The 14,787-nt window shown below is 48.1% G+C and overlaps 4 protein-coding genes and 1 non-coding gene across 5 annotated transcripts; 1 reads left to right on the top strand and 4 right to left on the bottom strand.

Moving 5' to 3' along the window:
- Positions 1-320: 320 nt before the first annotated feature.
- An12g05650 (uncharacterized protein) lies at positions 321-6,354 on the bottom strand (the record flags this gene model as incomplete). The annotated part of the gene is made up of 4 exons (XM_059750917.1): positions 321-1,228; positions 1,307-4,419; positions 4,468-5,287; positions 5,337-6,354. The coding sequence occupies 4 exons, from the start codon at positions 6,352-6,354 to the stop codon at positions 321-323; spliced, it is 5,859 nt and encodes a 1,952-aa protein (XP_059604483.1).
- A 1,319-nt stretch (positions 6,355-7,673) lies between these two features.
- Positions 7,674-8,768, top strand: An12g05640 (uncharacterized protein; the record flags this gene model as incomplete). Its single annotated transcript, XM_001395592.1, has 1 exon — positions 7,674-8,768. One exon carries the CDS (start codon positions 7,674-7,676, stop codon positions 8,766-8,768), a length of 1,095 nt encoding a protein of 364 aa, XP_001395629.1.
- Positions 8,769-9,207: 439 nt separating this feature from the next.
- Positions 9,208-10,611, bottom strand: An12g05630 (uncharacterized protein; the record flags this gene model as incomplete). Its single annotated transcript, XM_001395591.1, has 1 exon — positions 9,208-10,611. The coding sequence occupies one exon, from the start codon at positions 10,609-10,611 to the stop codon at positions 9,208-9,210; it is 1,404 nt and encodes a 467-aa protein (XP_001395628.1).
- A 1,111-nt stretch (positions 10,612-11,722) lies between these two features.
- 5S rRNA lies at positions 11,723-11,841 on the bottom strand. The gene has a single exon (XR_009468041.1). It is a non-coding gene; the product is annotated as a 5S ribosomal RNA (ribosomal RNA).
- A 598-nt stretch (positions 11,842-12,439) lies between these two features.
- An12g05610 (uncharacterized protein) lies at positions 12,440-14,065 on the bottom strand (the record flags this gene model as incomplete). Its single annotated transcript, XM_059750916.1, has 4 exons — positions 12,440-12,856; positions 12,922-13,310; positions 13,363-13,554; positions 13,609-14,065. 4 exons carry the CDS (start codon positions 14,063-14,065, stop codon positions 12,440-12,442), a joined length of 1,455 nt encoding a protein of 484 aa, XP_059604482.1.
- Positions 14,066-14,787: the final 722 nt, after the last annotated feature.

Raw genomic sequence — 14,787 nt, 5'->3', positions numbered from 1 at the left:
TGCTGGGCTGTGGGGGGTGCCAACTCTTAACTACTCCATTTTCTTACACAGCCCAGCCAGCTTTGCACAGATGTGGAAACAAATTGGGGAGGAAACGAGTACTAGATGGCTGGTTTGGTCCAAGACCGACCGTGAGGGAACTCATGACAAACTGGCCGCTAAGGGATTTCGGTTGCGATGGTATGTACGGTTCGAAGGATGGCAGTCTCATGTTCTGCCGGGTGAAAGGAAAAACTCATAAGTATCTACATAATGTCTTTTGTCCCACTACTTCAAATTTAACCCTGCATAGAACTCTAGAATTGAAAGGGTAGCGAGAGTCATTCCAAATTATCGCCATATCCCTCTTCCATTATATGCCCTGTTTTCAAACATGTGACACCCCAGTCTTTGCAATCTTTGCATATCACAAATGAAGGGCACTGCTCACAAGAGCAATGATCACTGGAGGCGTCCAGTAGGGGAACCATGCACACCTTACATGTGTCATGATGTCTCTCTGGAACGTTGACTCGCTCACACTCAGATGCGTCGCTAGATGCCACTGAATACACTTCTGAGTCTCGAGTCAGTAGCTCCAGGATGTGGACTCTATTCCTTCTTGTGGCTTCGGTTATTGCTGACCGGCCATAGACATCCGTAATTACTGGGCTCGTCCATTCATCTGGGATTTCCAGCAAAGCCGCAACAACGCGTGTCATTCCAAGAGCAGTCGCAATGATAAGGGGTGTACGCCCATACACATCACGAACATGTGGGCTGCTTCCAGCCTTCAGTAGTAGCAAAACCAATTCTTCCGAATACAGCCTGAGGGCAGCTAAGATTGGGGAAGTTCCATCGCCTGGGTTAGGGTCTGCACCGCGCTCGAGCAGAAGTTTGACTGTTGCCTGTACCGCTTGACTGCCTGGCCAGTCGCTTATTCTTGATGGACTGTATCTATAAGCATCTAAATGTCGCTCAAGCGCCCATGACAGGGGTGCTTTACTCGAGCCTTCAACCTGGTTCGGGTCAACCTTCTTATCAAGAAGCATTCTCACGACTGCCTCATGCCCATCGAGAGCGGCGAGGCATATGGGTCTTACACCGTATTGGTTGATGGGATCTGGATCTGCATGGTATTCAAGCAACAGTTCAACCAAGTCATCCGCCCCATTGTGCGCCGCAAAGGCTAAAAGGACCCAGTGATCCCAATTCTCCCGGGCCCTGAGATTGTCCTCGTCTAATGCCTCTGTGGAATTTTCCAACTGGTTATTTCATTCACATTGAGACATTGACTCTTGAGTGTCAGGTCTAGGACTTTCCGTACTGTTGGGGTCAGCGCCCCTCTGCAGCAAGAGCCTTGCAAATTCCGTGTTATTGTGACGCATCTGAGTCACACAAAGTAGAGGGGAGAATCCAAGATGGCCTTTGGCATTAATATTAAGCTTTCGAAGTGGCTCCTGGTCCAACAAGAACTGAAGCATAGCATATGACTTCGCAACGACGGCGTGGTGGAAGACATTCATATCCTTTCCGTCAACTAGAAGTGGGTCATCTACGTTGGTAAGGAAGAAGTCGACCAGTTCAGTACTTCCACTCCAAACGGCGGCGATCACAGCTTTCCCAATGTCTGGGTTGGCGGGAATCCGACTGAATAGAGCCTTGACCACGTCAAGGTTGCCACGCTCCGCTGAGGCTTCAAAAAGGGCGGCCGTTGACTGTGAAGAAATTGTCTCCTTCCCAAGGGCATTCAATACCATGTCTGTGACATCGGCATTCCCGGATTCTACTGCTCCTTGAAGAAATCCTGAGTTCCTGGCCTCAATATCAACGTTCGTTTGAAGAACCTTCGAAACCAACTCGCAAGATCCCGATACTGAGACCCAGTACAAGGGTCCCTTTTCGCAAGGCTCAATATTCCCACTTCGCCCCATGCAAAGAAGCTCAAGAAATGTATAAACATCTTCATCGGTCAAGGATTTCAGAAAGTCACCCCATATCTCACGGGCAAAGAGGGTAAACTCTGGGGATTTATCAGCGGGGCGTATAGGTTGGCTGAAGTTGGCGATGTAAGCCTGCAGTACCTCATGAACTTCTTCCACTTCTGGGTCGAAGACTTGCGGGCATGGATTGGCCCCGTTTTCAATCAGCAAAATCGCAGCTTTGACAGAAGCATCGAAGTCATGACTACCGGGATAGAGCTGTTGAGGGGCGGACCCTCTAGATGTGCAAATGCCGTTGGCGATGTTGAATAGAGGAGTGCATTGAAGAAGGTTCATCTGCTCCGGGTCTGCTCCCTCCGCTAGTAATAGTTGGCATAGTTCCGGGTTGGCATACTTCGTTGCACCGAATAGCGCAGTCTCGAACATGGCGTTAAGTTGGCCAACATCGGCTCCTTTGGACAATAGTAGCTTCACCACCTCTTCAGATCCGCTTTCAACCGCATAAAACAGCGGTGTGCTTCCAGAAATGTCTGGTAAGTTGACTGAGAGACCGGCATCGAGAAAAAGGGCCACGATCAATGGTTTAGCCCATCTTGATGCAGGAAACAGGGCTGTTTGATGGTACTTGTTCTGTATATTCGGATTTGCCCCGTTTGCAAGGAGCACCCGCACGATCTCTGTGTGTCCGTTTTTGGATGCGACGAATAGAGGAGTCTCTTTCTTTCCGTCTTGTTGGTTGGGATCTGCGCCGTGCTTGAGCAACTCAAGCACCACTTCCGCATGGCCCAATCGCGTTGCACGAGAGAGACCAGTTTCGGTAAGAATTGGCAAGTTGGAAGTATTGACTCCGGTTACAAGCGATTTGCCCAGATTCATGAACAAGGCTGATAGCTCTTCAGCAGTAACAGGCTCCATTGACGTAACCCAGGGATTCGATCGTTGCAGTGAGGTCGGTGAGTATTCGCAATTTGGATCAGCACCTGCCTCGAGAAACCTACGTACTATTCCCAAGTCTCCATTCTCAATAGCATAGTAAAGTGTCGAAGGAGACTCTTCAAGTGTGGCTCCTCTATCAAGTAGTATCTTGACCAAATCTTCATTCCTTCTTGCCACTGCCGCTGACAGGGGTGTGTCGCCCTCTGAATTCGCGTAATTTGGGTCGGCGCCATTCTCAAGAAGCAGGATCGCTGCCTCCCTATGGCCAGTAGAAATGGCATTTATGAGGGGAGTGCCCACAGGATCAACAATCTCGTCGAGAAGAAAGACCGGACCGTCCTCTTCTAAGGCATCTGCGACGTCGAAGAGGGAAGTAAACATGTCGTCAGCACCCACAGGTTTCACCGCTTTCGCGTCATGAGTGAAGTTAAGCTGAACATTGTGAGAGATCAGAAGTTGTATCATTGCAATTTGCCCAGTGGTGGCTGCGTAAGCCAAAGCTGAGCGACCCTTGTTGTCCCGGGCATCACAGAAGGCACCATGCAGAATGAGGAGTTCAGCCAGTTGAGCATGCTGGGCGATAGTCGCATGCATCAAAAGAGTCTTCCCTTCATGGTCTTTGAAACATATATCCACGCAATCAGACTTGAGGAGTATCTGTGTTGTTTCAATATGTCCCTGCTCAATGGCCCACAGAATAGGCACCTTTCCCGTAGAATCTACGATATTGAGCTCCACATTCTGGCTGATATAATGATCAATGATTGTGTGAAGATTAAAATAGCAAGCAAGGTGAACTTTTGTCAATAGGAACGAGTGACTCCACGGGATTGGCGTCTCACCCATCAGAGTCCTTTTGAAGTAATTGTAAACGCCAAGTATCAAGGCCTGGCCAGACGCCCGAACATTGGTGTCCAATTTCAAAAATTGCAAGGTGAGTCTGAGTAAGTCAGATGACTTTTCAAGCAGCGGCGAGAGATGTGCGCCCCAATACAAGGCACAGTAGGTAAAAAGAGGATATCGCTCTTCCCTCTGGACGAAGCTCGATTCATGACTGCAACGGCCTGTCGAGAAAGAGTCAAAGCTAAGATAGGTAAGTGTAATTTTTGCGATCTCGACTTCACCATCTTGAAGATGGCTACTCTTTAGCAGGTATGCCTTTGTGGTGTGATGTACCAAACGGATTATACCTGTGTTTCGATCGAATGCAACCAACCCGGCACATAAACTGTCGATGGTGTTCGGATCCATAAGGTTTTCCCGGTCGGGATCCTTCATTCCTGGCTTGGTCCCAATCGCGTGTACGAGCTGGTCTGCCGTCAGAGCTGTCTTACTGAAGCTGAGCCAAGATAGAGCCCTCAACGCGACTTTCGACTGAGAATCGTCGTCGTCAGATACCCCTTGATTAGAGTCTCCTTGGGATGTAATCCTGAGCATCGCCTGATTATATGCTAGCTCAAGGCCGGTTGTCCCTCGGGGTAGTTGGACAAGGGCGTTCTTCATTTGTCTGACGGTGAGAAAGCCCATCAAATGATTCATATGCAGTTTAGCAAGTAGAAAGCTGGAAGATGTTAGTGGTAGATCGAAGAGACTCATATGGTAGTCTTACACTCCATCTACAGTCCTCACAACTTCCGATTGTATTTCATTCCGAAGTTCAGCGGTTTGAGTTGTCTTGGGGATGCGGAGCTGGGGCATGCGTTCTTTCACATATTGTAGGACGTCATCTTCGTGGGCCCGGATTTCTCTGGAAATACACGGAGCAAACCGAGAAGAGATGTCATCGTTATAGCGAGAAGTCACAAAAAGCTTCACTTGAGGACTTTCCCGGATTTTGCACAGAGCGTCAAAGAACAACAATGAGTCTTCCCGGCTTGCAGAATAGAACTCATCAAGGGCATCGACAACTAGGAACACCATGGAGTATGACTCAATGGCTTCTAGGATAGTTTTCTCCAACTCAGTGGGTCGAGGTCGCGTAGAGTTTGAGCTGTGGTCCTGGTGAAGCTGCAATATACATGGAAGCAGGTCTGCATCTGGAGTCTTCAGTGCAAGTTGTCGAACGAGGCTTTGCAGGAGCTCCAGGTAAGTCTGCCCATGTTTCGGCTGGTAGCTGCAGAACTGAAAAGCAACCTTCACATTTGAATCGCCTTTGAAGGTGTTCTTCAGATACTCTACCACGATGGATGCCATTATTGTCTTGCCTGCACCCGGGATCCCAGGACAGAAGAGAGTTCGAGGTTGGATATCATCGCTCATCCACTGAATGAACTCTTCTGAATTTATGAGCCAATGACCTGTCCCATCTTGCCTGAGACTGATGATATCGTTTTGCTGATCGACAAAGTCTATTGAACTGACCCAATCGAGGACCTCTCTGGTCTCCCTAGTTGTCACAAACCTTCCGACCTTCGTGACTTCACTATGAACTATCCCAATCATGAACAAAGGTTAGGCTTGCGGTAAGGAGTTACTAACCTTCTTGCACCTTCTCAAATAGGGCTTTCGCTGTAGGCTCTCCGCTCACATCCTTTACTTGCACATGTTCCAAATACTCCTTTGCACATGCGGCGGCCACCGCAGCTGCATATGGCTGCCAGCGGTCGTTTTTATGCGAGTCAGCGTAGTCCGAGATTCCTCTGATCACGACGCAAGGAAAATTGTTCATCAATCCCGCAGCCTCCATCTCAAGACAAATAGCCCCATGCTTGTCTCGAATCTCATCACGCAATGCAGCGTTCTTGACGACAATGTCACCCGAGGCAATTGTTCCATAATGAATAACTGGAGCATCATCGAACCGATCATCCCGCTCCACAGTCTCCAAAACGTCGCATTTCGAACAATTCTTCCCCGCGGCATGAATGTACCCCGATCTGAACAGACGGTCCAGTGATTGGTCCGGACGAGAATATCCCTTCTTGCGCATAAATGGATGCTTGTCGAGCATTTGGTCAACGAAAACTCCTATTTTGTGCTCTTCCATCATATGTTGTGCTTGCATCGCTCCAAGGGCCGTACTTAGCGATCGAGGAGGTGGAGCCAGAGCAGACCGCGTCTCAAATGAGCCATCAGCCAGTTTCTTACCCAGGGCATAGGCCACCACACCTCCGGTCTTGGAGTCACTACTGATAACAACATCCCCAAGACGAACATCCTGTTCATCCTGGCTCTCATAATCAGGGATACCAGCACCGATACCCACGCAAAGCCCAATCCGGATATTGGGGAAGGTGAATAGCATATCCTTTACCGAGGCCGTCGCGGAAGAGGAACCAAGTTGGTTCTTTGGCAGGCAAGCGATCACCACTCGGAAATGCCCTATCGTCCCCAGTGTATAGCGATTCTGATCTGCTGCTGCCGGTGATGTCTGGGGCTCTCCGTGATCTTCCCCATCAAGCATGCCCCTTGCTGCAGCTAGCTCAACGGGGAGGGCACATATCCAGCCCACGGTGTACTCCTCGTTGGCGTAGGGCGCTATTCGCGGGCTAGACATGGCGTCTAAAAGAGGTTTTATTCCAAGAGATTTTTCCTACACTGTTAGATATACATATACCACGGATAGTTACGGGGGACTTGGAGATATGGTTCCTGAGTTTTAATGTGCAGAGGATGTCAGATCCCCTACCCCGCAGGAACAGCACACGGCATGATGGGGGCTAAATTATGCACGTTAGACGCTACTCGGGTAGATGTTGGGCCCAAACACCAATTATCAACTGCTACAGCAATGTGAGGCAAGATAAAAAATTCAATTAATAGATTAAAAGAGGAAAAATAAGAAGTATCAGACATCTTTGTGACAGTGGACTTATTCCCAATGGCGTAATCAGTTTACATCCTTTTTCGCCTTTCTTGCCTTGGAAGGTCTCCCACCAAAATTATGCGTCGCTGAAAAAGACTTCCACGATCGGGAAAAGCATAATTAGCATCTGTCAGCACGAGGATAGGAGGGCCACGTAAGCGTTTCAGACATATGCACGATCCTATTCAGATGCAGAAAAGTGGTGTTCACGGGATGTAAGCGAATCAACTGGAGGGGCGAGAGAGTAGGGCGCCAAGCGAGACTAGTTGGAGTATCTCAACGATAAGAAGGAACATAATCACCAAGATGTACAAGTGTAGGGGGGTTGGGGGATTTTCAGCTGTGAAGATCTTGGAAAGTGTGAGTCAATTGTGCCCTTCGATTAAGAGGTTACATTTTTCAAGCACAGGGTTAGGCCAAGCGCAAGAAAGGTTATACTCATTTTCTAGGTGTCTGTCCTTGTTTTTAGTTGTTAGAAATGAGACAAGAAGCGAAGATAGAGCACCCTATCCAACAAGTGCAACCAAGCATTTACCATAGAGATGATGGTCTGGACAATATAAGTTGATAGTAGTAGAATGTGTTATGTGATCTTTTTTGTTTTCAATTTCATTTTTCTTTGTTCCAGCTTTATATAGGTAATAAATGGTACAAGATAGTTGATAGGTCATATCATTACACTTCTTGATCAGCAGTTTCATACTCGATCGCCTCTATTAATCTTCCTAGGGCTTAACATTCAGAGGAAGAAGATGCGTTGTGTTTAGTGAGCTGAGAAGAAGGTCACGGGGTGACCACATGATGCCGTCATCCCGCGTGGCAAACCCTTTATTTAGAATGAGATCATGTAACAAGGAGTGCCTCCCCGTATTCATTTTTGAACCACAACTAAAATAGTCATCACACCTTTTTTTTTAGAGCAGCATTATCTGCACTAGCAACAGCTATATTATGTGAAGCATACAGATCCGTAACATAGCAATATCCCCCACCCATAACCTCCCCCAAACATGTCAATCTACAGCAATATCGCAACCAGCAAGGAGCGCCACGACCAGATCCAGGCCGAGCTCGCCGCCGTAGAGAGCAGCCCTGAGTCCCTCCAGTCGCAAGAAAGCTACCTGGCCGAGCTCCGGAGAGAGCTGACCAATACCAACAGGCAGTTGGCGCAGCTGCACAAGGTTACTAAAGGGAACCGCGAGCTGCACGAAAAGTATCGCGATAGTACACTACGCCGCCTACTTTATCGAGCGAGGGGTAAGCGAGAAGAGTTCGAGGCCAAGGCCGACCAGGAGATGCGCGATTACTACGACGCCCTGGCCAAGGAGAACCGTGCGCAGGCGCAGTGGGAGATGCTGGAGGCGCAAGTCGCGGACGCGGTTGACCACGAGAAGGAGCTTCAGCGCGCATGTACCACGAGGGAGCGACTGCATGCGGAGCTGGACACCATCTACAAGCGGATCTTTGAGGGGCGGACGGAGGAGTTCCCCGAGGAGGATGCGCAGGAGGAGACAACGAAGCAGGCGCGGCGGGAGTATGGACAACGGCGGGAACGATGGAGTGATCTTCGGCAGGCGACACAGTGTCTCGCGCGAGCGCAGCTGACGCTCCGGGAGGTGTTGCTTAATTTGGCGGAGACACTGCGGTACTGTGAGAGGGACCTATGGACTTTTGGAAGCACCCTAGCCGATTGGCGGCAGCAGGACTGTCTGTCCCGGGCTCAACAGAAGGTTACCCAGACGCAGATGCTAGTCGCGCAGGCCAGACGGCTGGATCCCAGAGTACAAGCTCTTCCGGCCATGAACCTTGTTCAGCATGACTGGGTTGGGGAGCTAGTCTTTGGTACCTTTTTGTTTCACACCAGTTTTCTGGACATGATGCAGCAGTCTGTTCTCGAGGTGAAGCGTGCAGAAGAGGTTTTGGCAGTCCAGGTTAGGCAGGCAAAGTCCCGTGAAGATGACATGCAGGCTCAAGTGGAAGAAGCGCGGGTGGCTTTCGAGACCGCACAGCAAGATCTTCGCCAGATCAGATATGAGCTCTTTATGAAAACTGCGGATCCTCCGCCGCCATACACCGAGCCGATGTCTCCTGGGATCAGTGTCTAGATTTGACAGCTGCTTATACTTAACAAGGAAGTCTCTCGCCGTATGACAAGAGTATACCTTTTTCTTTTCTTTTCTTTTTTTTTTTTTTTTCCTTCTTTTTTTCTTTGTTTCATGTAGTAGAGAGACGAAATGGGAAAGAAAGATTGGCAATTCCTTGTTCTAAAGGTAAACATACTAAACTCACTATATTATATACTAGCATGAAACAGAGAGAATCCTTCTCAGATGCCTGTAGGAGTATCATCCAGGGTGACTACAACTACACCACCCGGCTACCTGGAAGTAGCTACATATAAATGATATTTACAAAAAAAGATCCTAATAGATAGATTGCAACGGATATATTATGGAAAGAGAGACTCGACTTTGATGCTCCTTCGCCTGCTCTGGTATCCAATATAACCAACAGCGCTATATATCTGTACGAAGCCTGAAGTGTTTAGAGCTTCGACGCACCAATTGTCCGACTAATATCAGACGCCCAACATAACAGCGGCTCTCTCTTCAAGCACTCCATAACAGGCTCCTCCAACACAACTCTCAACTCCCACAATGGCGTTTTCCTAGCTCCACCAGAGCCCGGCCTAGCAGGCATAACCCAACACACCCCACTGATTCTCGGATCAGGCATATCCAAATTCGCCACTGGGCCCAACATAGAGCCAAAATTCAATCCATATAGATCGAAATGGCGGATACTACTCACGACTAGGTCGGGCCATTGAGCCTGGAACGAGCTCCAATCGTCCAGAGTGTTGATCTGGGAGACGTAGCAGGTGGCTTGCTCAGCGGTGATGTTTCGTATCTCGTTTCTGATTTGTAAGGCGACTTCGTGGATGAGTGGGATGTCGGCGATTGGGTCTGGGCTTTTGTATGAAGTGGAGTGAGTAGACAGTACGGATTTAGCGGCCATCAGGGCGTTTCCTATATAGGTGCCTAGCTTGGGGTGAAGGATAGAGCGAAGCTCGACGGCACTAGATAATGTGGAAAGGGCGCCTTTGGGTGTACTTGGCGATGATGCTTGCTTCGCTCTGGTGATGGAGATCCAAATAAGCGCGGTGAGAATATCCACATTTGTCAAGTTCGGATTAGATGTTTGGCCAGAACTCGTGGAGGTCATAGAGTTGCACTTTTTCTTGAGCATGCTGATCTTTTCTGGAGACAGGGCGAATCTCCGACTAACTGGGCTAAATGGAATCTTTGGTTCAGCTTGAAATTTATCCTGGATATTGTATGGAGTCAAGCTCCTTATCGATGCAAGCTGCTGCTTTTTTTGAAGCTGCGCAGCCATATCTGTGAGTGCCGAGTCGCCTCGACAGCACGCAGCCAGAGAGTCTAGAATAGCGAGCACCCCCAGTCCATCCGTCATCCGATGGTCGAAAGTCACGCATAGCACTAGACCATCTGTCATCATATTGGCTTGGAATCGCAATACAGGGCTTGGATCGGTGGTAGGTAGGTGGATAGGAATTGGGACGAAATCAGCATGTTGCACATCATCGCGCTCCACGGCGGAGGTTTCAGCGGCATGAAGCGCGACCTTAAGCATGGGTGACTGGTGCATTGTTGATGCATCTGCCGGTGTGATTTGCATCGTGTTCTTCTTGCCGTTAAGCTCTTCTATGGTCACTATGTTCCCGCTTAGGAAGGGAAGGGCGTGCAATAGGCGCGAGATGCCATTTTGGAGAACGGCGATGGCATCCGAAGGAGAGTTAAGCTTGAAGGTAAGGTATGCGAATAGGTGGAGTGGAGGGACAATATGGTCCAATGCACTCAAGGTGAAGGGTTCAAAATTTGGGGGGGTGTTTAGGGTAGGAGATCTAGTATCATCATGTTGTTCCATCTTGAATTGATGCGATGAGTTTCAAACCATGAGAAGACTCACATCCAGGATGTAAGGCCTTTATTAACCCATTTGTTGGACAGTCCTTCTGGACCAAGCACTCAACCTGAAAGTATCGCTAGTAAGTCGATTTCGCAAAGATCCTCAGCCACACTGCAACGGACCTATCAGCTATGAGGAAATCACACCCTCTACTATCGTGTCCACCTCAGCTGAAGACGAACTATCGATCTGCTGACAGTTCCTCAGAATGCTGGTATTGGCTGATTAGTACTAGTTGTCGATCTAGCCGAGTGCTGTATCCACTTATGCAATGTTTTGTGGGCCGGACGCACTAGATTCAAAGTTTGTTCAACTGGAACATTTCACCCTAAAAATCTCACCGTCTTTTCCCTCCGTCTACCAAATTGCCATAGAAAGGCTGTATCTTTTCAATACCCCCTTGCTAGAATATATACATCTTTAAATGCTATTGGTGCAGTCAAAGAATGCAAGACCCTGTCAAATCGAACGACGGTGGAAGATTTCGCCAGTGACAGGTGGCATAACTATTCGTTTGTGTAGACTACTGGGGGCAGAAAAAGCAATATGCCTGCTTGATGAATCTCGGAGTTTGACTTCGGAGTTCAACGGAATTTAGTATATTTTGCTTACTTTGCGTAGATATGGTTTGATGTGCCTTGCTTGTACATCACACAATTCATACGAGGAAAATAGCACGAAATCATATAGTTTCATCAGGTTTTGTCATTGGAAAAGCAAAGGGGAAAATATCACGATAACAAGCCTATCATTTCTATTTAACACATCTAGTCATCCTTCAGACAAAGATATAGTCTCTTTGGCTAAACTGTGTTTAAGCGGACCTGGAAGTTGAACTATGTAACTTGACCAGAAAATGAGGCTATAGCGAGTCAATGGGAAATCCTCATCATGAGTAGCTTTAAGAATGATGGAGATATTCTGGCCAGGCATGGCATCGGCGGAAATAGTCACATTCACATGGCCTGGCTAGGAGCCTTCTTAGAAGTACTGACACCAAGAGGTGGTGAAGACAAAGCAGCAAGGTCTATCAAGGAAAAAAAGACATTGAAGGATAAAAAATGAAAAAACATACAACAGAAGGGATTCGCTGGTGGTCACCCACCCAACTACTAACCTCCCGGCGTGTGGCTTAAGTACGGCTGAGCGGACGGGAAGCCCTGTTTTCCACACCCTATGGTCGTATGTGCTTGGATTAACATTAGCAAGGATTATATGCTCCAATTCCTCCATACTGATATAATTCATGCAGTCTCACGACCCAACAACCATGATGGTAGACTGAACTGCGGGAGACCAGATCTCAAGAACCGCACTTTACTGGTAAATAACGATCTTATCTAATCATTCTGCACTTACAGTAAGACTATGGCCTCATCAGTATCAACTATCATTTCGAAGCCAGCAATTACATGGCATATTATGGAACCTTGAACTTTATCTTATCATCGGTTGTTGATATCCTCCAGAGTCCAGCGGAAATGGCAAGTGACTCCGCGGGAGTTTCGAATCCGGCAAGACTTGCGCCAGCCCGCATTCCTCCACTGCCAAAGGCTGGAGTATATTCCAGATAGTCTGTTTATCCCGCATTTGGCTTATCAGACGAGTTGCAATTACGAAGGTATGCGATACAATTTGGACACCAAGACACACTCAAGGTATTCCACCTGTTGCGGAGCATTAACAGAATTGGAGCAAAGCAAGAGCATCTAACGCGGTAGCCTAGCATCGAAACATTGTCCTCAAAAATAAATTCATCAATTCCATCTATTCAAAAAAGCACTACTTAGTTATCATTATCGGCACAAGACCAGGCCGATGATCCTCCGGTCTCCTGGTAAGACTGAATAATGCTCACTACAGAAGCATAAGTGCCCCCAATCGTCAAGAAAACCCCAGTCAAGATTATGAACACACACCAAGTCACACATAAACACCATTTCATAGACTTCTCTCGCTTACCCGGCTCCCAGTTATCGTATAGCCACATAAACCCCATGGGTTGGAAACACAATGACGTGGCTAGAAGAGCACCAACAAGTGATACAAGGTCGCTGAATACGGGGATGCTGCTGGCGATAATGTACGCGATCACAGTTATACTAAACGTGGAGCCGATCCAGGCAATCCAGTGCGTCGGGGTCTGTGCGGTGAGGTGCCTAGAGCCCCGAAGAATGCGCATGAAGATGTGTTTGGAAGGCAACTTTATTCGATTTTTGGGATTAGATAGGTATATAAATAGGGACAAGGTATGGAATTAAGACTCACGTGAAGGAATAGGACCACAGAAACACACAGCCCCGGTAGGGCAAAGCCATAGCTAACCTTCTTGAGCAAGGGTCCGGCAGAGCCAAGAGCTGGTGAGGCAACATGGGATCCGCAGTAATAGTATACGACTGTCCCGACCACGATGTAGATTACAGTGACAATAGTTTGGCATATGGCTAGGGATTTAGTAAAGAGGCGTGGGTCACGCATTTCGGAGACGATGTTAAAGAATGCTGGAGCCCCGGCGTAGGCTAAAGTTATCGTGGATACGGCAGTCATGGCCTCAACAAAGCTTGGGTTGCCGAAGAGTTTATAGTCGGGTTCCGGGATAACGCCCGCAGTCACTGGGGCATGGCCCTGGATCCCAACACCAATGGTTACAATGAATACTAGAAATTGTTTAGATCAATCCTAAGTCTAGACTTGTGAAGCTATACTTACCGGCAATGATAACGCACGACACTCCTACCCAGGCAAGCCAGCTTATACGAGCAAGAGTCTGGATACTAGAGAATGTGAATCCAATGATGGCCGCAACAGCCACAAAAATGGCAGTGCACGCTCCATGATCAGACAGCGCGTTAAAGGCGATTGAGATGCTCAAGAGGGCAGAACCACCAGTGAAGATATAGTCTTGCAACAGGTCAGGACAGCAGTCAGATTGGGATGCGGACTAGGATCACTCACATAGGATGTAAGCCCCGCCAAATAGCTCATATCCGACGCGCCCAAGGAGCATCTTCCCAACATCGCCGATTCCATAAACATCACGATGGCGTATCTTAAACACGCCCACCATCCAGTTCGACCAGGTTGTCGTCACTGCAATTGCAAGAAGGACGATAATTCCGGGCACTATCCCAAGGATATCAAAACAGCTGGGTATTGTGAGGACGCCAAGGCCGATTTGGACTTTCAGCATAAGGGCAACGGTTCCTATACAGCTCACCTTGCTCATGTCAGTAGATCTAGCTTTGACACACATCACCAGAGATCTCACATTACGGTAATTGGTATCACCTTCACGAATCTCGCCGAACACAGCATCATCCTGGATTGGCTCGGAAAAGGAGAGCTCGCCGGCTTGTGACTCGGCTGATAGAATATCTTCCGGGTTATTATCAAGGCTTAGTTGTTTCTTCATGGCAGGCTGAGGTTTTGCATATAAAAGCACGGGAAATCAGAATGGTTGAATCTGAGAAATGACTGTCCATTATTTATTGGGGGCGGACATGGACATCTAGTCCTGACACGACCCTATAGAATGATAGCTTACGTTGAAACAGCCTACGGGGCGTCGGATACGAAAATGCGGGGAAACAGATGAACAAGGCAGCTTGTTCCGCGAACACAGAAAGATAGTTTGGTGGAGCACAATTGATAGCCATATCAAGCGGAACCACCTTCCATACTTTATCCCGCATCTCCCCCGCGTTCCAGATATGATTTCGTCGACTTATTCGTAAGGCGGCGATATCCATCGCTAATACAACGCTATGTCTCTACTATCTTCCTATCAGATAGTCTTACTGGGAGGCCTGTTGTTCATTTTTTGCTCCACTCGCCACTCGACTATGCTGAAAAGGTGATTAGCAGGATCCATGCCCAGCAACGCCCCATTACAGTAAACCAGTATGGGCAGGAGGATCAAGAATAAAAATCATTCATTCGGTCTGCATGTCTGCGTGGTTATAACCAGGCTTCTAGTGAACTGCCATTTGCTAAGTATGGTAACTTATAGTTGTGCGAGCGAACCGATCGTGCGCTCGATGTACTGCCTAAAGATCGCGATATGAAGGCATAAAAGAAAAAGCCAGTGAAAACACGCCGATCTGTTGGTACTTACGCTTTACCAAACAGTAGGTT

Source organism: Aspergillus niger (assembly GCF_000002855.4).
Source record: "Aspergillus niger supercontig An12".
Taxonomy (NCBI): Eukaryota; Fungi; Ascomycota; class Eurotiomycetes; order Eurotiales; family Aspergillaceae; genus Aspergillus; species Aspergillus niger.
Note: the sequence above shows the minus strand (reverse complement) of the source record. Positions and strands in the feature narration are given on the sequence as shown.